The sequence below is a fragment of the Scyliorhinus torazame genome, chromosome 8, assembly GCF_047496885.1.
Source record: "Scyliorhinus torazame isolate Kashiwa2021f chromosome 8, sScyTor2.1, whole genome shotgun sequence".
In the NCBI taxonomy this organism is placed as follows: Eukaryota; Metazoa; Chordata; class Chondrichthyes; order Carcharhiniformes; family Scyliorhinidae; genus Scyliorhinus; species Scyliorhinus torazame.
This window is the reverse complement of record NC_092714.1, coordinates 80761235-80784545: the sequence shown is the minus strand read 5'-3', so window position 1 is coordinate 80784545 and position 23311 is coordinate 80761235. Positions and strand designations below refer to the sequence as shown.

The window sequence follows — 23311 nt, the reverse complement described above, 5'->3', positions numbered from 1 at the left end:
GTCCCCTTCCTCGGGAGTTCCTACCTCCACTTAATGTGCTGCAGCATATGTGACGTGCACACCCGAAAGTGACCCAGGAGCGTCTTCACTAAAATACCATACCGCGGTGAAAGTCTCTGCAATGTCGTCCCTGGACTGGTCCTCCACAGTGAGCTGGGTTGTGGCTGGGGGCGAGACAAGACACGTGGTGAGATCTTGGGAAGGAATGGTCTGGGGGTGAGGGGTGACTCACTTGTTATAGGGACATCATTTTGCATTAAGGGCTCACTTGGTTGTTGCATGTTGACTTCCGCCTAGGAGATGGCCCTGTCCTGCACCTCCCCGTATAATGTCATCCCCTCTGCTCAACAGGATGAGAGCCCTAAAGTCCAGGATGTCCCCTCCGGTCTCCCCTTCCCTTCTGTTATGGTCCGTCTTTTCCTAAAGGACACATAAAGGACATGGTGAGATGCATGGAGGCGAGTTACACGGACCAGGGTCTGTAGCTGGTGGCATGTGTGTGCAAGGCACTTGGCCAAAGAGGACAATACAGCTGTTGGTATTTTGTGCAGGGTGGGATGTGAGGGAGGTGCAGGCAGGTGGGTTTTGATTGGCCTTTATGGGAGTTGGGATGTGATGTGTGGAGTGAGGGATGGGAGTGATGTAAGGTGAATAAAGATGGTGACTTACTCGAGCTGCCCTGAGAAGGTTGCTCATCTTCTTGCAGCAGAGCGTGCCACTCACTGCGCTGAGCACCTCGGCCATCTCCATGTGGGCGGTAACCTCCTGCCCACCCTGGGGAAGAGGGTGTCCCGCCACTCCTACATCACATTTTCCAGCTCCGTGTCCGCAAAGCGTGGTGCTGCTCTTCATGGAGCCATCCTCTTGACTGGAATGACGGTGTGGGGAGTGGAGTGCTTATATGCAGCTCCAGCTCGTCAAGCTCTCCAGTGACAATTCAGTCCCAGCGAATCCGACGCCGGCAGGAATGAGAATTGCTCTAGGTTCACGTGGGCAGAGTGCGGCCCATTAGCATGTCCTGAATTGCTCTGCTATACCTCCCCCAATGGGAACGCGAACTGCATGCAATTCAGTCCCGGCGTCAACATTTAGGGCGGATTTTCCGATAGCCAACGCTGAAATTGCATATGGCGATTGGCCGGAGAATCCATTTTAATGCCGAAATCGAGGCGCTGTTTTTTGGATGCTCCGCCACCTCAAAAACAGCGCTCGAGGAGAACGGCGCACGCCATTGGGACGGCCTCAGGACATCACCTGAGGCCCTCCCCCGATGCTCTGCCCCCGATGAGCCGACTTTCCGACGGCGTCGGTCACGTGTCCTCTCAATTTTCGGGGACCCCGCGTAGTGGCTGCAGACTGTGTCCAGCGCCGCCGCAGTCGGTGGGGATGCTGTTCAGCTGGCAGCGGGGGCATCGGTGGGGGCTGTAGGGAATTGGTGGGGGGTGGTCTGCGGGTGACGAGGGCAGTTACAGGGGGGCATCATCTGACAGGCTGGGTCTGTGCGCGACACGGCGCCGCCGCTGCAGGCTGCCACCGTGCGTGTGCGCAGCCACGGACCCGGCCATTCTGCATCCCTATCTGCAGGTAAAGCTGGTTACGTGGTGCGTCTGCGAGCCCCACACCGGGCGGAGCATCGGTGCATGGGCGGTGCCAACGTTTTGGTCATAAGACCAGCGGCGTCCTCCGGACATAGCCACAAAATCGGAGAATCCAGCCCTTAGTCTCTCAAATGGAGAATTTTGCCCAATATCTCTCATAAATTATCCACGCCCCAAAGACTCCAAACCAAAACAATATTCCATTAGCCACCGATCAGTAAACACTTAAATTCTTCTCAAATCTATCAGCAGGACATTCCCCTTGCAAAATCAAGGACAACTTCACTTCAATTCCTTAATCACATCTTTAGCAGACATACTGGCTGTATGCATCTTATACCCATTTTAAAAATAACATTACTGCAACAAATATAAAATGACTAGAAAACTGTGAACAATTTATCTATGGTTGAAGTTCCCCACTGATCATGCAAATTAAGAAAATTATCTCCAATTTCTCAGGAGGTATGGGCAAAGCAATTGAAAGAAATGTAACTTTGGCTTGTACAATGGTGGCAGATCATACACTCCACCGAAGAGCTTGCCTGACTTTAGAAATCTATTCTCTCAGGTAACATACTTGGACAGAAGGTGTTTAACTGTGTTTGATTAGAACCGAGACAGATGAAACCCTGAGTATAGCGTGAAAATTAATTTTGCCCTATTCAGAACATGGCCGCTTAGCAGATCCTTATCTAGTTTTTCTGCTTCAGATAATTCATTGTATAAAACACAATTATGGGCCATAATGTCCAAGCTTCCAGGATGCGTTGGGGATTCAGAGGTTTCCTGATGAGCATTGGCCTGGGAATTCTCCAGAAGTGCTAATTTCCCTTGGGCATTTGCACTGTACTGGGAATCATCCGTAAAGCAATTCAAATCCCTAACTTTGGATGGTCCCACCACCACTCCCACACTCTCAGGACTCTCCACCCATCCCACCCCAAGCCTGACCCTCCAACTTGGCTGGTGCCCGTGACACCCCTGCCACCAACCACCCCTCCTCTGCCCGACCCCTGGCATGATGCAGCATGACCGCCCCCCCCCCCCCTCTCCCCGAACCAACACCCTGAATGTCTGTCCCCACCATCACCTCCGGTGTTGACTGCACCCTTCCTAAATCTGACCAACACATCTCCCACTCTTGGAGTCTGATCCACCCATCGGCACCCAAACCTAGAACCCCCACCGTTCTGATGCATTTCCCAATCCCCAATGTGGACCCCCCCAACCTCTTAATTCATCTACTTCTCCCTGGCCTGTCACTTTCAATCAGATCTTTAATCTTACTTGCTTATGGCAGCTAGTGCAGTAAAAAAGGATGTATATTCTCCTTCACTCTGACTCTATTCGACTTCAATGCCGGGTCTCGATGATAGTTCCACTGCCTGGACCTCAGTTGACCTGAGTCTGGGAAGTTCGAGGGAGTTGGGCACGGAGGAATTTTGGCGCAGGTAAATGAGTGCCAAGTGGCAATCATAGAATCCCTACAGTGCAGAAGGAGGCTATTCGAGTCTGCACCAATCCTCTGAAAGAGCACCCTACTTAGACCTACTCCCCCGTCCTATCGCCACAATCCCACCGAGGGGAAATTTAGCATAGCCAATTCACCTAACCTGCACATCTTTGTACTGTGGGAGGAAATCGGAGCACCTGGAGGAAACCCACGCAGACACGAGAAAAATGTGCAAACTCCACACAGTCACCCGAGGTCGGAATCGATTCCGGATCCCTGGCATGTGAGGCAGCAGTGCTAACCACTCTGCCACCCCTAATCTGACACTGATTACCATTCCGAGGAAGTTATGGCCTAATTATGTAGTTCTTCTGCACAATGTTTTGACACGTGCCCAGAAGAAACAACTCCCAAAGCGTGGACATTCTGAGAAGCACACACATGGTAGGACTACACAAGTACAACTTTGCTTGCTCAGAAAGCAAGTGTTTCACAACAATGCTTTCCCAGATATCAATACCCCATTACATATGGTTTAGCTAATATATTCTCCTCGATATGATGCCCTGTTAAATGTGAATATCACCTGGCACAATAACCTTGCTTGGTTGTTTGTTCTGATATATTCAGTGGGAAGGAAACGTCATGAAACAGGCAACACCATGGTAGCACAGCGGTTAGCATAGTTGCTTCACAGCTCCAGGGTCCCAGGTTCGATTTCCGGCTTGGGTCAATGTCTGTGTGGAGTCTGCACATCCTCCCCGTGTGTGTGTGGGTTTCCTCCGGGTGCTCCGGTTTCCTCCCACAGTACAAAGATGTGCAGGTTAGGTGGATTGGCCATGATAAATTGTCCAAAATGATGAGGTGGGGTTATTGGGTAAAGGGGATAGGGTTGAGGTGTAGGCTTAAGTAGGGCGCTCTTTCCAAGAGCCGGTGCAGACTCGATGGGCCAAATGGCCTCCTTCTGCACTGTAAATTCTATGATTCTATGATCACCATGGTCATTTCATATTCTAATCTAAAGCCAGTTAAGATAATGATGATCTAGACTTTCAATATATTTTCAGTTATATAAAGTGACCTCCAACCTTTTGTCTTGCTTACATTACTATTACTTTGTTACAGATCGCAGTCGATCTGAGTTGGACCTGAGTGGATCCTGCATATCAGAGAATGAAGATTCCATTAGCCTCAGGAGTAAATCTGTAGGAGATCTCAATGAAGCCAAGGTCAGTCGAACACTTCATTTATTCATAGGTTACAGTTTTTAATATTCTTAAATGCAAAGTGATGTGAGTGTTTCTCACAAACATGGACACCAAATTAAAGCTATTGTTAGGTTAAAAGCTCAGGCGACTCAGGAGAACCATTAAAGCCATTCAGCAGTAGCCAGAGTTCCCCAAGAAACAAATAAGCCTCCACCCCAATATAGCACAAAAGTCCATGTGTATGGATTAATTCCGGTAACTATAGTTAACGTAATATTATTAATTATGTTGTATTTGCATATAATGGCTTCATTATTTGTGAAGGTGGAGTACTGGTAAGATAGAGGAATAATTTACTATTTAAAAAAAAAAGCATGAAATAACCTTTGACTAATGAACCAATCACTTAAGCTTTTGATTTTAAATATATATTGTGACAGTTTAGGGCGGCACAGTAGCAGTGGTTAGCAGTGTTGCTTCACAGCTCAAGGGTCCCAGGTTCGATTCACGGCCTGGGACACTGTGCGGAGTCTGCACGTTCTCCCCGTGTCTGCGTAGGTTTCCTCTCACAAATCCCGAAAGACGTGCTGTTAGGTGAATTGGACATTCTGAATTCTCCCTCTGTGTACCCTAACAGGTGCCGGAGTGTGGCGACATGGGAATTTTCACAATAACTTCATTGCTAATGTAAGCCTACTTGTGACAATAAAGATTATTATTATTACAGCCCAGTACCATAGCAACTGGAGTCAAATAAAAGAATAGAGGATTTTTTGAGCTTTAAATTTAATGTAGAGCGGCAGTAAAGCAACAACATAATAAATATTTTTTTCAAAGAACACCATCCCTTTCTAAACATGTGTCCATTAATTGTTTGATATTTGAGTTGATAGTGAAAAAGGAAATGCCAAAATGGCTTCCAGTTGTGTCCTCAGTTACTCTATCCTGCACAGTTCCAGCTATGGGAACAGTTCCAGTCTCTGTTTAAAGCAGAATCCATAACAACGTACGATTGCTGTGTCCAAAACACTGCACTGAACGTTTCTATATTAATGGGATGTAAGAGATGAAGTAACGGTATGTTTTTGTTTTAAAACATTGGGATAAGCAAAATAGGTCTTTATTTTCTTGTCCTGTCAATCCTGGTATACAACAAAATGTTGAATCATAAAATCTTAAATCCATGCAATCTTTTTTACAAACTACAGGTTAGAAATATTAGAAAAACTCTCCTATATTCACTGTGATATTATGTGATTTTTAGGATTACCTTGAGGAGGAGGAGAACGAAGAAGATATTGATGACTTGGTCTCTTTGTATCGCCCAAGAAGTGGAAGAAGTAGTCTGGGAAGTGGGTTATCTGTGGTAAGTATTGGATAAACTAATTTGGCACAAATAAGTATGTCTTTTAAAAAAATGTTTTTATTAAAGTTTTTCATTTTATACAATTCAAAATAAACAAATCTGTATAGGCCAGTTACAATTTACAAAAGCAAAACATTAGAAATAACCGTCAAAACCCAACCCCCTTTCCTTTTTTGCTGTTTTGAAATGTTTTTATTGGAATACATAGTTTACAAAAGGTGATTGTCATGTGAATAATAATAATATTTTATTGTCACAAGTAGGCTTACATTAACACTGCAATGAAGTTGCTGTGAAAAGCCCCTAGTTCTCTCCCCCTCTCACCCGCCCCCCACCCCCGCCCTTGTTTTAGGTGTTGTTTTGGGGGTGTTGTCTATTCCGTCTTATTTGCTTATACCTGTCCAGGCCGGGCTCTAGGCCTTGTAGCTGGCTCTGTTGGCCTGCTGGTTGGTATGGACTTTTCCGCTGGGTGGGGGGAAGGATTTTTGCGAGTATTTCCGCTTCCACATTAAGCAGCGAAATGGGTTTGTAGGATCCGCATTCTGTTGGGCCTTTGTCTTTCTTGGGTATCAGCGATATAGTGGCTTGTGTTCTCGCTGGAGGTAAGGTGCCCCTCGCTAGCGAGTCTGCGAACATCTCGTGCAAGAGCGGGTCCAGTGCTACCGCAAATTTTGTAGAGGTCTGCCAGGAGCCCATCGGGTGCAGGCGCCTTCCCCGCCTGCATGGAGCTGTTGCTCTCCATGATCTCTCCCAGTTCTAGTGGTGCTTCCAGCCTGCTCTTCCTCCTATCGTCCCCAATGACTGGCATGTCCAATCAATCAAGGAACTGTTTCATCCCAAATCCCCGTCAGGTGGCTCAAAGGTGTACAGCCCCCGGTAGAAGCCTCTAACGTTTTGGTGACCTTTTTGGTTCGGTTACCAATCCGCATTTGCTATCCCTCACGTGCACTATTTCCCTCGGGGCTGCCTGCTTTCTCAGCTGGTGAGCCAGCAGGTGGCTGGCCTCCTCTCCATGTTCACAGAAGGTACCCCGGGACTGGCGGAGTTGGTGCACTGTTTTCCTGGTGGATAGCAGGTTAAAGTCCATTTGTAGTTTTTACCTCTCTGCCAGAAGCTCTACAGTTGGGGCGTTGGAATATCTTCTGTCTATCTCCACCGGAATGGAGTCGATCAGTTGTTACCTAGCCACCCTCTCCTCCCTGTCCCTACGTACCTTGTAGGTGATAATCTCTCCTCTGATCACAACCTTCAGCGCCTCCCAGAATGTGGAGGGTGAGACCCCCGTCTGGTTGTTATTAATATACTTGTCTATGGCCTGTGATGTTTTCTGGCAGAAGATCCTGTCGGCCAGGAGGGATTTCCGCCATGGTCTTCTTTACAAATTCCCGTGTCGTCCCAGTTGGGCATGTACACATTAACTAGGACTACCGGTGCCCCATCCAGGACACCGCTGACCATGACGTTCCATCCCGTTGGGTCCATAACCGTCTTTGTCGCGTTAGACACACTATTGTGTGCTCAATAGTATGGCTACCCTCCTAGATCTCATCCCATAACATGAATGGTAGATCTGTCCCACCCATCCCTTTTGTACCTGCAGTCAGTCCTTCTCCCTCAGGTGTTTCTCTTGGAGGAAGACTGTGTCAGCTTTGATACTTTTAAGGTGGGTAAAGACTCTTTTCACTGGGTCGTTAAGTCCCCTGATGTTCCAGGTTATTATTCTGATGGGGGTTTTTTGTCCCCCCACCCCTGCAGGATCAACTATATTTGCCTTGTGGATGCACCCTTGCACTCCGGGTGTCCCTTTGTTAGGGGGCCAGCCAAAATGGCTGCAGTCACCGTACTCACCATGAGGCTGGGCACCTGCACTCTGGGTTTCCCTTTGTCCAGGGGCCACTCAACATGGCCGCCAACTTTGTGTATGCCATGTGGGTAATCCGGGGTTTCCCTTTTATTTAGGGACCCGTCAAAGGCGCTGCTTACGGTGCATCTAGTTCCACATTGCCACGAGTTGGCTGTTGAAGCAGTCTAGAACCATTCCCCACCCACCCCCCTCCTCTATCCGCCCCCTCCTAGCCCCCACATCCTCGCCAGGTGCTCTCTCCCCTTTGGGAGACGCGCCACGCACCCCCTCACTCATACCTCCTGGCGCTAGCTTTCCCGCTAGTGTGGTTGTCCCCCTCCTGGAGTTGGTCTGACCCCCTCCTATACCCGCTATGTCAGTTTCCCCTCTGTCTACTCCTCACCCTCTCCTTTCTGAGAACTAGTTCCCCGGTTCAGAAGGAGGTGGTACAGTCCTGTGCAAATTGTTCATTAGTTTTCTCTGCCTCATCTGTTGCTTGTCCAGTCCATTTTTTTTGACGAACTCATCCGCATCTGCGTTGGCAGTAAAATAATGTTCTCTGTTACCCAGAGCCTGGTTGGGTCCAGCATCCCAAACTTGATACTGTTCTTGTACAGGGCCGACTTCGCCCTGTAAAATTCTGCCCGGCGCTTTGCCAAGTCTGCCCCAATGTCTTGATAAACTCTGATCCTGTGCCTTCAGCTGCAGGCCTTTATTTGCCTGGCCCAGTAAAGTAACTTTACCTGGTCCTGCTATTGGTGTAACTTGGCAATGATCGCTCTCAGCTGTTCCTCCACATTGAATTTCGGCCAGAGCGACCGAAGGCCCTGTCAACCTTTGGCGGCTTGGGGGAGCTGTCTCTCCCCATTAGGTTCCACGTAGTCCTTCTTGCAGGCCTGATGTTCTGACGTCTCGACCGGTTTTTCAGGTCCTCCACCTTCCTTTCAGGTTCCCCTGAGTCGTCACCAATCTCTTTATTTCGGCCTCCAGGGTGATGCTTCAGCTTTTGAGGCTTTCTCCAGTTTCTTTGTCGTGCTCTCCTGGGCCTCTAATCTCTTTCCCCTTTCGTCAAGGACCACCTGCATGGTAGCCAGTATCTCCGCACCTGCCAATTTGACCACCGCTTTGATTTCTGTCTTTATATCCTCCTTCATCTCCTTCGTGAGGAACATCTTCCATCCAACTCTGGACGGTGTGTGTGTGGGGGGGGGGGGCTGGTTTTTCAGGTTCCTGGTCTCCCTCTCTTGGGAGGGGCCAGGAATTCCTCGCCTCGTGGGTCCGCTGACTCACTTGCTTGCCCCTCCTGTCCTTTGCCACTGTTTCTGATGTCTCTGCAACCTCTGAAACTGCTGCTTCCTGGCATCTTTGCTGATCCTTTTATTGTTGAGGGTGAGAGGATGTTTTAGTCTGGTTTCTGTGGGCCAATTCTGCCTATTTTCTTGTCTTTAAGTTAAAATTTATAAATTGTCAATTTATTGTTGGGACATTTATTTTGCTCAACAAGTTGTTTCTTTTTATATGTTTAATGTTGTGTCAAATGTAATCTTTTGAAATTTTCTCACTCCCCGAAGTGTAAGAAAATTTGAAATGTGAGCGCCCCCCCCCCCCCCCCCCCCCCCCCCCACCAGGCAAAAAGGTTGGACGAGAATGAGTTCATTGAAGTGAAATTATCTTCTCTCTGCTAGCTATAAAGACAGTAAAATGTGTTTGGACAGTTGTTAAATTAATGAGGAAAAATGTTGCACTGATACGTAAAAGCTTATTTGCTCTGCATCTGACTCACTGTGCTGTGATGGTTCAAGGATTCATGATACTTGACGCCTGAAATGGGTTTGTAATCCCCAGTAGTGGATTTTTCTGAAACAGAGAGGTTTCACATACCCCTTGCCCGACACCAGCCTGCACGGTAAAAGCTGCCAGGCTACATAGCTGGCGAGGCCTTCCCCTGCTCTGGGTAATATAGCCCCGGGGCCAGGATGTGGTACGTAAAGTGGCCAGTTCATGGCGACATCACCACTTAAGAGTCTCAATAGATCCAAAGTTGGACGGACCAGCCAATGCTTCCACAATCCCCCATAAAATGAGGGACAGGTCAAAGGTGGTGGGTAGGTGGCGTGCAGGCCACGCAATACATTTTACAAGCCCCAGCATTCCCCCCATTTGGATGTGGAGTGTCACCCCTCAAACCAAAGTCTCTGACTTCAGGTTAGCAACTTGTTCCAGGAAAATCAAGCCACAGAAAATACATTAGCACATGTTTTATAGCACATGGGAAGGTTTCTAAGTTTATGGGGCGGGATTCTTCGGAAACCGGCAGGGTGGGCAACGCTGGCGTGAAGGAGTGGCGTGAACCACTCCGGCCTCAGACCGCCACTAAGGTGCGGAATCCTCCGCACCTTCAGGGGCTAGGCGGCGCCGGAGTGGTTTACGCCACACCGGCTGGCGCGGAAGGGGCTTGGCGCCACGCCAACCGGCGCCGAAGGGCCACCGCTGGCTGGTGCGAGGTGGCGCATGCGCAGGAGCGCCAGCGTGTGCTGGCGTCATCCCAGCGCATGGGCGGGGGGGTTCATCTCCACGCCGACCATCGCGGACCGTTACACCGGCCGGCGTGGAGGAATAGAGTGCCCCGACGGCACAAGCCCGCCCGCGGATCGGAGGGCTTGGATCGCGGGCCAGGCCACCATGAGGGCACCCCTTGGGGCCAGATCCCCACGCGCACCCCCGAGGATTCCGGAGGCCGCCCGCGGAGCCAGGTCCCGCCGGTAAGTACCTGTCGTAACATACGCCGGCGGGACTGGCTGAAAACGGACGGCCACTCGGCCCATCGCGGGCCGGAGAATCGCCGAGGGGGGGGGGCTGCGCTGCCAACGGCCCCCGACCGGCGCGGCGCAATTCCCACCCCCGCCAAATCCCCGGAGCCGGAGTATTCGGCAGCCGTCGGGGGCGGGATTCACACCGCCCCCCGGTGATTCTCCAACCTGGCGGGGTCGGAGAATCCCGTCCATGGTTCCTGAGCTGTTTTGAGTTAAAACTATCACCGAGAAAATGGCACTGAACCAGGACCAGTGCAAGAGTATTAGGCGAACATTCAGCCTTTGCCCTGCTGCCAGGGGGGAGATGGTGGTGTTGTGGTAATGTCATTGGACTGGCAAGCCAGAGAGCCTGATTAATACTCTGGGGATGTGGATGCAATTAATTTAAATTCAATCCAAGTTCAATTAATCCGGAATTGAAATCCAAAAATCTGGCATTGAAAGTTAGTCTCAGTAATGGTGACCGTGAAACTAGTGTTGATTGTTGTAAAAGCCCATCTGGTTAACTAATGTCCTTTAGGGAAGGAAATCTCCCGCCCCTACCTGGTCTGGCCTACATGTGACTTCAGACCCACAGCAATGTGGACTCTTAACTACTCTCTGAAATGGCTTAGCAAGCCACTCAGTTCAAGGGCAATTAGGGATGGGCAACAAATGCCCTTGCCAGCAAGACCCACCAACCATGAAAGAAATTAACCCTGCCCACAATTAACTTTCAAAAATGAATATTGCGCAATAATATGATTTAAAAATCTGCATCTATGATAACAGATTTATTTTACATGAAAAGGAGCACATTCTGATACTGATTGTACATTCTCATTGTTCTACAATGGAATACTATGTGGTCCTATGACAGTTACTAGATGATTGTGTGTGCAATTTACACAACCAATAATCATTGTTACAGAGTGGGCTAGATTAAATTACATTACTTGATATTATTTACTGGTTACACAATTCTGGAATAGTCATGTAGATGTACAAATTTGTAAAAATGTCACAAACCGAATGAGGAATATAGTATGAAATTTTGGGAAAGACTGCAATGTGAATATATAGAAATCTATATGTGTGTGAGTATATGTGGATGTATATCAGTAGATCTGGACCTTTCATACCCACAACTGAAGCCTGTTTGTTTACTTGTGTAGTTTCATGAATAATTCAGTTGTTTATTTGCTGTACCCCCCCCACTCGAGGAAAAACAGCCTAGTTTTCTTAGTGGTTGTACCGGCCCTGCACACAAATCTTAAAAAAAAGCACACATATATATATTTTTTAAAAAATAATATTCAAAAGTAATATAAGGAATTAGCAAAATAATTACCTATTGTTTCTTAACCTGCTGTTTTGGCAGAAGCAGACTCAGAAACAGAGTACCCACTCCACAAATCTACTGATGATTATCTGAATAAACTGTGACGGTATCGGTCAGTTTTCTGAAAAACTGAATTAAAGATCCAGAGAAATAACATTGTAATAAAGTAAATATTTGTGACAAGAAATGACATCTAAATTGATTGTCATCTAAAGGTTGCATTCTTCCTTGAATTTAATACACTGGAATTACACTGTAAGCAGCACGGTGGCGCAGTGGGTTAGCCCTGTTGCCTCACGGCACCAAGGTCCCAGCTTCGATTCCGGCTCTGGGTCACTGTCCGTGTGGAGTTTGCACATTCTCCCAGTGTTTGAGTGGGTTTCACCCCCACAACACAAAGATGTGCAGGGTAGGTGGATTGGCCATGCTAAATTGACCATTAATTAGAAAAAATGAATTGGGTATTCTAAATTTATAAAAAAAGAAGTAATTACACTGTAGGTTAATATAAGTATTAACAGGACAGTGAGAATAGAGTTGAGGGACATATTGTGATGGAAGTGCTTTTTTGACTATGCACAGGGTGAAATCTTCATGATTTATCAGGACAGCTTCATGGAGCTTATGATAATGTTAGTGATTATTTTTCTGAACTTTTTTCACGATGGAAGAATATATGAGTTTTAGCCCATGATTTTATTTGACCATGAAACTGTCAGCGGTTGTCATAAAAATCCATCTGGTTCACTAATGTCCTTTGGGGAAGGAAATCTGCTGTCCTTATTTGGTCTGGCCTACATGTGACTCCAGACCCACAGCAAAGAGGTTGACATTTTAGCAAGATGTTATAACCTCTTTCAGATGCCACCATTATATCATACAAGTAAGGTGGTAAATTTAAATATTGTTGGAGGAAACTGTTGCATTTTCAAATGAATTGTTATGGAAGGTATTTAAAAAAAACAAATAGTTCACATTAGAAATGGATATGCCAAGTAAATCATTTATCTACTCAAAATAAATGTATCCATTTTTGGCACAAAATCCCACTGGGTCTTCCGATAGGAAAGGTTTGTCATCATCCTCACCTGAATAAGAATAGTATAAGCTAACAACCATGATGAAGGAGGAAAGAAAGATAAATGTTTTTGTAAAGGTCATAGAAGTTACAGTGCAGAAGGAGGCCATTTTGCCCATCGAGTCTGCACCGGCCCTTGGAAAGAGCATCCTACCCAAGGCCACACCTCCACCCTATCCCCGTAACCCCACCTAACCTTTTTTGGACACCAAGGGCAATTTAGCATGTCCGATCCACCTAACCTGCACATCTTTGGACTGTGGGAGGAAACCGGAGCACCCGGAGAAAACCCACGCGGACACAGACAGTGACCCAAGCCGGGAATCGAACCTGGGACGTTGGAGCTGTGAAGCAATTGTGTTAACCACTGTGCTACCGTGCTGCCCCTGTAAAATTACAGCGTTGCCAGGTATAGTAGGGTGGTGAATTTGTGGAACCCACTGCCCCGTAGTGCGGTGGAATCGGAGTCATTAAATTGTTTTAAGAAAGAGATAGATATAACTGGTTGAAGGAATATGGGCAATCAGTGAGGAGGGGGATTTGAGACCAGAAAGAGATCAGCCATGATCTGATTGAATGGCAGAGCAGGATCGAAGGGCTGAATTGCCTACATCTCCTAATTCCTCAGTTCCCATGTAAATTGGTGACCAGAAAGTGAGTGATGCTATTGCATTTATGAAACACTAACCTCTGCTTAATTTCCAATCTTTCCTTAAAGATCATTTCCTTTATACAAAGAACATACCTTTATTCTTCATCTTATGTGCAAGTTCTAATTACCTGAGATATTTGTGTGTGAATTCTTTTTGTTTCAAATAACGCTTTTAAATGTGCTAATGTTGGAAATCTTCCTGGTGTGCAAATGCTCTTTCAGTGGTGTGCTTCCAATTGTTGCAATTCTCACTAGCAATCTGCAATGTCTTTGTATTTTTCTTCAATCATTGCCCTGTCCTGTAAAGCATTGCCAGTCAAGCTCTGACAAGAAGTGGACATTCCTTAATATACCTGATCATGAGGCAGAAACCGTGAGTTGCTTTGCTTGCAGATTTATTAAGGCATTTTTTTCCTTGTTGTTATCTTTACCAATACATCTTTAAGCACAGTGATTTGTGTTTTTGATACATCTTTTTCCCAATAGACGTGTTCTGAGGATAAAAGCTGCTCTATTCTGGTACATAAAATGAGGCCTTTACAGACAGAAAAGCACTCTGCAGGTTCTAAGATCCAATTTCCTATTCAACTGAGTGCTGAAATGTCAAATAACTCTGATAACGTTTATCATTTTGGTAGTTAATTACTGTACAATTCTGCAGACCTTTACAGATCCCACATTGCTCCATTGGTCATTTTAAGCATTTACATTATTTCACAAAATGGTTATGAGCAGCCCAATTTCCCCAAAAATGTCTGTGGTCAGCAGTCGATCCCCTTCAGGACCTTTATAGCAAAAGACTAACCAAGAGATAAGAGAGCAATGGAATCTGTCAATGTTTTGCCTAAAAAATAAATTGAACATTCTTCTCATGTAGTTTTCTCTTTTTAGCAGTTTTCAATTACATAAAAATATATTTGAATTGAATAAGGTCCTGTAGAAACTGTCAATGATTTTATGAAGCAAAACATCTGTATTCCAGATGCTACTACTTAATTACTAAAAAGCCCAGGATACAATAAGACTGATGCTGAACTTTTTCATTATGCTAGACCAGTTGACTATGAATGGAGTGGGAGATTTAACAACCAAGTAAACCTATGAACTAACATTAATGTGCACGTTTGGGATAGGAAAAGGCCATAAATCTGTATCCTACAACTAATATCTCCCTCAACTCTCCTTCATGTTTTACTAACTTTTAAGAGTCAGAAGATAATTCAGAAATCAAAATTTGAAGCGTTGAAAATTAAGCTCTAAAGCAGAAATATGAGTTTGGGTCCAATGGTCCGCTTACTCAAATGAATGATTTTTGCTAATGGGTTTAGATGAGCGCTAGTGTAGGCTTCCCATCTTAGCAAAAGTGATAGTGCCCACATACTTAACGAATAATTATGGAAGTACATTCATGTGGTTGTGGAATACTTTGCAGGTCTAGACATTCAACGCCATGAAAAATAGAACATTCATGGTGAAGAAGGCAATCATTTGACTCGCTGAGTCTGTGCCAGCTAAAAAGAGCTATCCAGCTTAAACTCAATTCTCCGCCTGCAGTCTTGCAGGTTACAATATCCCCAAGTATGTTTTTTAAATGCGATAAGAGATTATACCTCTGCCATTCTTCTTGGCAGTGACTTTGAGACTCCCACCACCCAATAAATTGTCAGGTCCTTCCTATCCATTATACCTAGTTCCCTCATAATTTTATGCTCTTCAATTAAATCTCCTCTTAGCCCCCTCTGTTGCAAAGAATACAACCCCAACTTATTCAAACCTTCCTCATTGCTAAAATTCTCCATTCCTGGCAACATTCTTCTAAATTTCCCCTGCATCCCCTCTAATTCAGTTATATCTTTCCGATAATGTAGAGGTCAGAACCACATGCAGAACGCTAGCTGTATCTGGGGGTGGAGGTGGCGTGGGACTGTGTGGGGGGACTCCATAGGTACAATCTTACCAGCTTGGTGGGGAGGGTGAAGGCGGATTTGGCAAGGTGGGATGTTCTTCCTCTGTCGCTGGCAGGTTGGGCGCAGACGATTAAAATTAATGTGTTGCCATGATTTTTGTTTATAATTCAATGCCTGACAATCCTTTTTCCAAAGGCGTTTTTTCAGGAGGTGGAAAAGTTGATTACCTTATCTATTTGGGTGGGGGGGAAGGTGGCTAGGATCAGGAAGTTACTTCTGCAGAAAGAATGGCAGGCAGTGGGGTTTGGCCTCCTGAATCTATTGTATTATTACTGGGCAGTGAATGCTGAAAATGTGAGGAATTGGGTCGGGGGGGTGGGTGGGGGGGGGGGGAGTCCCAGTGGGTTAGAATGGAGGAGAGTCTGTGCAAGGGGTCGTGACTGGAGGCGTTGGCAACAGTGCCGCTCCCGATGGCCCCGGGTAAGTATTCTGGGAAGATTTGGAGGCAGTTGAGGCAGCACTTTAAGTTGTGGGCGGGGTCAAGAGAGATGCCGATTAGGGGGAACCATGGCCTGGATTCTGCAATATGGCGGCTAAGTGTTGATGCCGATGTAAACACCGGAGTGTTTCACGCGTCAATGGGCTTCCTGGCCCAGCAGTTCTGTGGCCCACAGAGGGCCAGGACGCCGCCGGAGTGCTCCACGCAGCACCGGTGTCAATACGCAGCCCTGCACTGCCGTCCGCTTCCTGCAACATGACAAAGCCAGACAGTGGGCTGAGGCGCAAGAAGGTAGGCCCCTCCGGATCGCGCGCGCCCGTCGATCGGTGGCCCCCGATCGCAAGCCTGGCCATTGTGGAGGCCCCCCTGGAGTTTGATACCCCCGCCACCCCCACCAGGACGGCCACCTCGGCCGCGGGTCCGAGCTCCTGCCGGGTGGAACCATGTTAGACCCATGCCGGCGGGAACTCGGCTGGTTGACCGTGGAGAATCGCCGTGGGGGCCTCTTTCAACGGCCCCCGACCAGCGGCACGTCGATCGCGTGTGGCTGACAGCGATTCTCCGGTCGTGGAAGAATCGCACCCCGGCGTCAAACCGTTGTCGTGGCCCGTCTTGGCGCCAACTCCGATTCTCGGCGCGGGTTCGGAGAATCCTGCCCCATAGGTTTGAGCCAGGAAAGTGGGTTGGGAGGTTTCAGAGGTGGGAGGAGAGGGGAGTTAGGGTATTAAACGGAGATCGTTTTGCGAGGCTGGAGGAGTTGGGGGAGAAATATGGGCTGGGGCAGGGGGAGGTATTTAGATATGTGCAGATCTGGGAATTTGCCAGGAAAGAGGTTCAGAGCTTCCCGATCGCGCCGGCCTCCACATTGTTGGAAGAGGCATTAACGACAGGGGGAATGGAGAAGAGGGTGGTGTCGGCGATTTATGGGAAGATTCTGGGGGAGGACAAGGTATAATTGGAGGGGATTAAAGCCAAGTGGGAGGAAGAGTTGGGGGAGGGTATGGAGGATGGTCTGTGGTGTGAGGTGTTCCGGAGGGTAAACGCCTCAACCTCGTGGGTGAGCTTGGGACTGATACAGTCGAAGATGGTATATAGGGCGCACCTCACGAGGGCGAGGATGAGCCGACTCTTTGAGGGGGTGGAGGATGTGTATGAACGCTGTGGGAGGAGCACAGCAAATCATGTTCACATGTTTTCGTCCTGCTCAAAATTGGTGGGTTATTGGAGGGAGGTTTTTAAGGTAATCTCTGGGGTGGTGGATGTGAGGTTCGAACCAGGGCCCATAAAAGCCATTTTCGGAGTGTCGGACCAGCCCGGGTTGCAGGCGGGTGCTGGGGCAGATGTCTTAGCCTGCGCCTTGCTGATTGCCCGAAGGCGGGTCCTTTGGGGTGGAGGTCAGCTTCTCTGCCCTGTGCCTCGGCTTGGTGGGGGGACCTGCTTGGATTTCTGACGCTCGAGAAGGTGAAGTTTGAGTTGAGGGGGAGGACGGAAGGGTTCTACAATTCATGGACATTGTTTATCCTGCACTGTCAAGAATTGGATGCCATCGAACATTAGGGGAGCGGGGGTTGAGTATACTGTTTACCATGTGTGGGATGACCGTGGATTCTCTTTTGGTCTTTCTTGATTTGTATTTGGGAGGTAGGGGTGATGTTTGGGGTTGTTTGTTGAAGGGGATGCTGGTTGGGGGATTGCTATTGTATTTGTTATTGTTGGTTGTATATTTTGATGAAAAAGTGGAAAACAAGGCGGATAATAGTATATTTTTAAAAAGAATTCTAGCTGACCAGGTGTTGCAGCACTAGGTTCTAAGCAACACATGAATAGGACAGGAGAGAGAGGGCAGCCTTGCCGGACTCCTGATTTAATTAGAAATCTTTCTGAATCGCTTCTCGGCCTTTTGGCTAAGATCAAGTGTCTGTAGATTGAGCCTTTGGGTTCAGATCTGGTATGTCTCTCTTGTGGGGACCATGAATTGGATTCAATTTGAATTGGTTTTTGGAGCAGGCGAGGAGCTGGATTAGGGGTTCGCCCCTGACCCACACTCTGAGCCCTGGCTTGGTAACTCAGAAAAGGAAAAATTAAAAAAAAAAAAGAAATCTTTCTGATTCCCGTCCATTGATTGAAACTGCACTAAGTTTGTGTAGAACAATTGGATCCCACTGCAGGTAACTTTCCTGAACCTATTTTGGAGAGCACATCCATCATATATGTATATGTTACTCTGTCAAAAGCCTTCTCCTGGCTAGGCTGATGAGGCAGTTGTCTATACCCCTAACTCATGCATAGGCAATTGTATCCCCAAGCAGCTCGAGGCTATTGTTATGGGCGAGGCGTTTTCAGAACCCCAAAATGTATCATGGAGTTCAACCAACCTCTCCCTTTAATGTATTTGTTGCTTTTCCTAGCACACGGCTTTTCCTTAGGTGTGGAATTACAATTATGGACACGTGGGTTTTTAAACACAAAACACTGTTTATTCCATGAACTCAACTTAACATCTTAAATAAACATTGGATCTCTTAACACCCCTTACTTCAAAGATAACTCAGAAAATATTGCAACAGTAAATAATTCCTTAAAATGTTCCTTCAAACTTCCAAGAGACTTAACACCTTTAAACAGAATCACATCAGGTTAAAGGATATATATTTTTTCTGTGGAATGGCAGAGATATATTAGCTTGGTTGATTTCAGCTCCAGCACCTTGTTTTTTCCCTGCAAACTCTCTGGACACACACAACCTGCTTTCTCCAACTGGCTTTCTCCTTTTAATCAGCTGACAGCAAAACAGCCAGGCACTTTGAAGCTGCTCTCAACAAAACCAGCCAGGCACTTTTTAAAACTGCTCTCAGCAAAACCAGCCAGTCACTTTTCAAACTTGCAGCTCTCTGGAAACACACAGACACTGCTTGTTAAACTGAAACTAAAAACCTGCAAAATGGCTGAACTGAGCTGAGCTCCACCCACTCTATGACATCACTGTTTTCTTAAAGGTACATTACTTAAACATCATGTCTTAAAGGTACTCTCGCATGACACTATCAAAGATCCTCCTGCCAAGTACAGCGCAGGTCTGGCCAGGATGGGTCACCAATTCCAGAGCAGACTTGACCTGATTGCCGATTACCTTGGACAGTATCATTTCAATTATTGAAACAAGAGCAGGACTCCCGAGCTAAATTAGCTACTTTGGGATTGATTCCTGTTTCCTGTTGAACTTAATGAAGATTTTGATCTTTTAAAAAATAAATTTAGAGTACCCAATTCTTTTTTTTTCAATTAAGGGCCAATTTAGCGTGGCCAATTCACCGACCCTTCACATCTTCTTGGGTTGTGAGGGTGAGACCCATGCAGACATTGGGAGAATGTGCAAACTCCTAATGGAAAGTGACCCGGGGCCAAGATCGAACCCGGGTCCCCGGCGCCATGAAGCAGCAGTGCTAACCACTGCGCCATCATGCTGCCCCCAAAGATTTAGATCTGCTGTTCTGCGACTGACTGTTGAGGATAAGCAAATGCAAGTAAATTATTTGTTTCATCCATACATGCAAAAGCAATCTTTATTGCAGCTGTCCCAATAATATAATGTATTAATGTTATTTCTAGCAATTTAGAATATCCAGATAATAGGCCTGATTAAAACTGGAGTTGTACTATGGCCTACCTCAGTCAGTGAGTAAACAATTATAGTACTAAGGTTTACCTGATATTTCATTTCATCTTTGGTGTGACTGACCAGTAGGTGAAAGGATGATAAATATAAATCCCCAATATAATATTTTATCTGTTTACACTGTATATTTGTTTCTTCTTGTAGACAAGTTTAAATAGTATGTTGAGTGTCTACAGTGAAACAGGAGACTATGGCAATCTGAATATCAGCGGAGAAATTTTCCTTACAATCAATTATAGCTACAAAAGTGGGGCACTAAATATTACTGTGAAGGAATGTCGCAATTTAGCGATTGCAGATGAGAGAAAACAGAGAACTGATCCGTAAGTATTATTTTAACTTTTTGAAGAGATTGATTGGCCTTTAGACTGAGGTAATCTGCTGATGCTCTGAGCAGTGGCACCTGTAGCAGCGGCAAATCCTGGTTGCTCTACTTTAACACATTAAGATTCGCAGGATAACTTCACAATGCTTATTTGCTCAGTTTCAAAGATGATTGTTGTTGTATATCAGAACTGATCAGCTTTATTTCACCTGCAGCTATGTGAAGACTTACCTCCTCCCAGACAAATCTAGTCAAAGCAAACGCAAGACGAAGCTCAAATCCAACACAACAAATCCAGTTTACAATGAAACATTAAAGGTTTGTCACTGTGCTCTTTTTCTGAATGGTTAAATCATCAACCAACTCCATTAAGAAGCTGTTCACTGTAATATGCAATACTATTCACTGCAGAAATTTGGTCCCTCTTTATTGTTTATTTGCAGCACCTCTGGCTGGCTACACCAGAATTTGCCCTTAATGAATTACTAGGTGTATTATTAAATACATTGGTATGGAAATTAATTGACATCACATCTATTTAACAGGCATCTAGCCCCCTGTTATGGTGGATAATTGTAGAGGAATGGTTACGAGATGACCAAGGTTGAGGAAGTAAATTTCCGGAGTACGCGACATTGTGAAAAAACCGAAAGGAAAATGAGGAGCAGTAGCCCAGATAATGAAGGATAGCATAAGGACAAGAAAGGAGATCAAGAGATCAGGCAGTAGAATAAGTATGGGTGGGGATTAGGAATAACAAAGGTCATAAACTGCAGGTAGGAGTATAATATAGCTCCAATAATAGTAGTCGTACCAGTGGTCAGAGCATTAAGGATGAAATAATTGGACCTTGTGTCATGTGAGAGTACCTTTAAGAAATGGGTGTTTAAGAAATGTACCTTTAAGAAATGCATGTTTATCATTGATGTCAGAGTGTGGGTGGAGCTGGGCTGTCTGTCAGCTTTTTACTTTCATTTTAGGCTGTTTGCTGCAGGGTGTGTTTTAGTTTCATTTTTAGCGTTGGAGCTGAAGCCAGAGAAAGCAGGTGTACTTGATCTTTCTGCCATGAAAAGACTATGGACGGCATTCTCCCCTACCTGGCGGGGCGGGCGGTCCCAGCGCCGAGGAGTGGCGTGAATCACTCTGGCGCCGGGCCGCCCCGAATCATCCGCACCTTCAGGAGCTAGGGCAGCGCCAGATTGGTTTGCGCGAGTTGGTGCATGCGCGGGAGCGCCAGCGTGTGCTGGCGGCATCCCAGCGCATGCACAGGGCGGGTTAATCTCTGCATCGGCCATCGCGGTGGTCCACAGCAGCCAACGTGGAGGAATAGAGTGCCCCCATGGCATAGGCCCGCCCGCAGATCAGTGGGCCCCGATCGTGGGCCAGGCCACCGTGGGGGCACCTTCCGGGGCCTGATCCCCCTGCGCCATCCCCCTCCCCCAGAGGCCGCCTGCACAGCCAGGTCCCGCCGGTAAGTACCTACTCTAATTTACGCCGGCGGGAGTTCAGAGAATCCCGTCCTATCTCTTGATCATTTGGTGAATTCGGAATTATAAATGTTTTCAGTAGTGAATGTAAACCTGATGTGCTTCTGTTAAAAGGTGTTTCTTTTGTCTTCTGGATGTTGTTTGGGAAGTTATTAAGGATTACTTAGTGTTGTATTCTTTGGGGGTTGTATTTGAATTGATGGTTGCTAAGATGATGTTCACTGTATGTTTTAAAAAGGTTAACTTGAGTTCATAGAATAAACATTGTTTTGCTTTAAAAAATACTTTTCCATTTCTGCTGTACCACACCTGTAGAGTGGGCCATGTGCTCCCCATACCACAATCTATTAAAAGTTGTGGGTCAGATGAACTCCATGATACACTTTGGGGTTCGCTAAATGGGCAGCACGGTAGCCTGGTGATTAGCACAATTGCTTCACAGCTCCAGGGTCTCAGGTTCGATTCCCGGCTTGGGTCACTGTCTGTGTGGAGTCTGCACGTTCTTCCCGTGTGTGCGTGGGTTTCCTCCGGGTGCTCCGGTTTTCTCCCACAGTCCAAAGATGTGCAGGTTAGGTGGATTGGCCCTGATAAATTGCCCTTAGTGTTGGGTGGGGTTACTGGGTTATGGGGATAGGGTGGCGGTGTTGACCTTGGGTAGGGTGCTCTTTCCAAGAGCCGGTGCAGACTCGATGGGCTGAATGGCCTCCTTCTGCACTGTAAATTCTATGATATTCTATGATATAAACCCTGGCCCATAACAAATGTACGTAATACTAGTGTAATAATATTTTCATGACAGAAGAATGCATTGTGGAACCAACTAGGACAAAGCTATTTTAGACATACTATTATTATAGTGAGGCAGGATTAATAAGTCGCCTCATCGAAAAAGATCCACTCGGGGAAAATACAATGGAATTCCATATTAAGTTTGAAAACAACATAAATGAGTCTCAAACAAGAATTTTAAACTCCAGCAATACCAGTTACATATTGATTGGAAGCCTGTGTCCAGTGGTGTTCTGCAGGGATTGATGCTGGGTCTCTTGCTGTTTGTCCTGTATATTAATGATCTGGATGTGAATGTAGGAGATATGATCAGTAAGTTCGCAGATGGCACAAAAATTGGTGGTGTGATAAATAATGAGGGGGAAAGCCTTAAATTATAGGACATTTTAGACAGGTTGGTTAGATGGGCAGAACAGTGGCAAATTATATTTAACCCTGAAACCTTTGAGGAAATGCATTTTCAGAGGGCTAACGAGGCAAGGAAATATGGCCAGACCCTCGGAAGTACAGAGGATCAGAGGAGCCTTGGTGTGCATGTCCATAGATCCTTCAAGGTAGCTGAACAGGTAGATAAAGTGGTCAATAACCAGGGGCCATAGATTTAAGGTAGAGGCAGGAGATTTAGAGAACATGTGAGGAAAACCTTTTTCACCCACAGGGTGGTTGGAATCTGGAATTCTCTGGAACTCACTGAGTGGTAAAGGCGGGAACCCTCACAACATTCAATAAGTATTTCAATGAGCACTTGTAGGATGACACAGTGTTGCAGTGGTTAGCACTGCTGCCTCCCAGCAGCGAGGACCCAGGTTCGATCCTGGCCCCGGGTCACTGTCTGTATGGAGTGTGCACATTTTCCTCATGTCTGTGTGGGTCTCACCCCCACAACCCAAAGATGTGCAGGGTAGGTGGATTGGCCATGCTAAATTATGGATTGTTATGGATAGCTTAAGAGTAAAACAATTTAAATCAACTGCGTACCATCCAAAATCGCAGGGAGCATTAGAAAGGTGGCATCAAACATTAAAGATAATGTTGAGGGCTTATTGTCAAGATTATCCAGAGGATTGGGAGAAAGGAATTCCAATCGTATTGTTTGCAGTTAGGAATGCACCTAATGAGTCAACCAAATTCAGACCTTATATGGGCAGCACGGTAGCAGAAGTGGAAAGCACTGTGGCTTCACAGCGCCAGGGTCCCAGGTTTGATTCCCCGCTGGGTCACTGTCTGTGCAGAGTGCACATTCTCCGCGTGCGTGCGTGGGTTTGCTCCAGTTTCCTCCCACAGTCCAAAGAC

General features: G+C 46.5%; 1 protein-coding gene and 1 non-coding gene across 4 annotated transcripts in view; both read left to right on the top strand.

Annotated features, from left to right (window-relative positions):
• Window positions 1-23311, top strand: part of sytl5 (synaptotagmin-like 5) — a 338284-nt gene that overhangs the window by 299631 nt on the left and 15342 nt on the right. For 2 of the 3 annotated variants that reach the window (XM_072513889.1, XM_072513890.1), the window contains 5 exons: window positions 4180-4283; window positions 5527-5628; window positions 13643-13708; window positions 19562-19740; window positions 19958-20060. In XM_072513889.1, coding sequence (XP_072369990.1) covers window positions 4180-4283; window positions 5527-5628; window positions 13643-13708; window positions 19562-19740; window positions 19958-20060 — 554 coding nt within the window. The remainder of the gene's footprint in view (window positions 1-4179; window positions 4284-5526; window positions 5629-13642; window positions 13709-19561; window positions 19741-19957; window positions 20061-23311) is intronic. The other variant, XM_072513891.1, reaches the window with a different exon arrangement.
• LOC140428922 (U2 spliceosomal RNA) lies at window positions 17626-17819 on the top strand. The gene has a single exon (XR_011948933.1). It is a non-coding gene; the product is annotated as a U2 spliceosomal RNA (small nuclear RNA).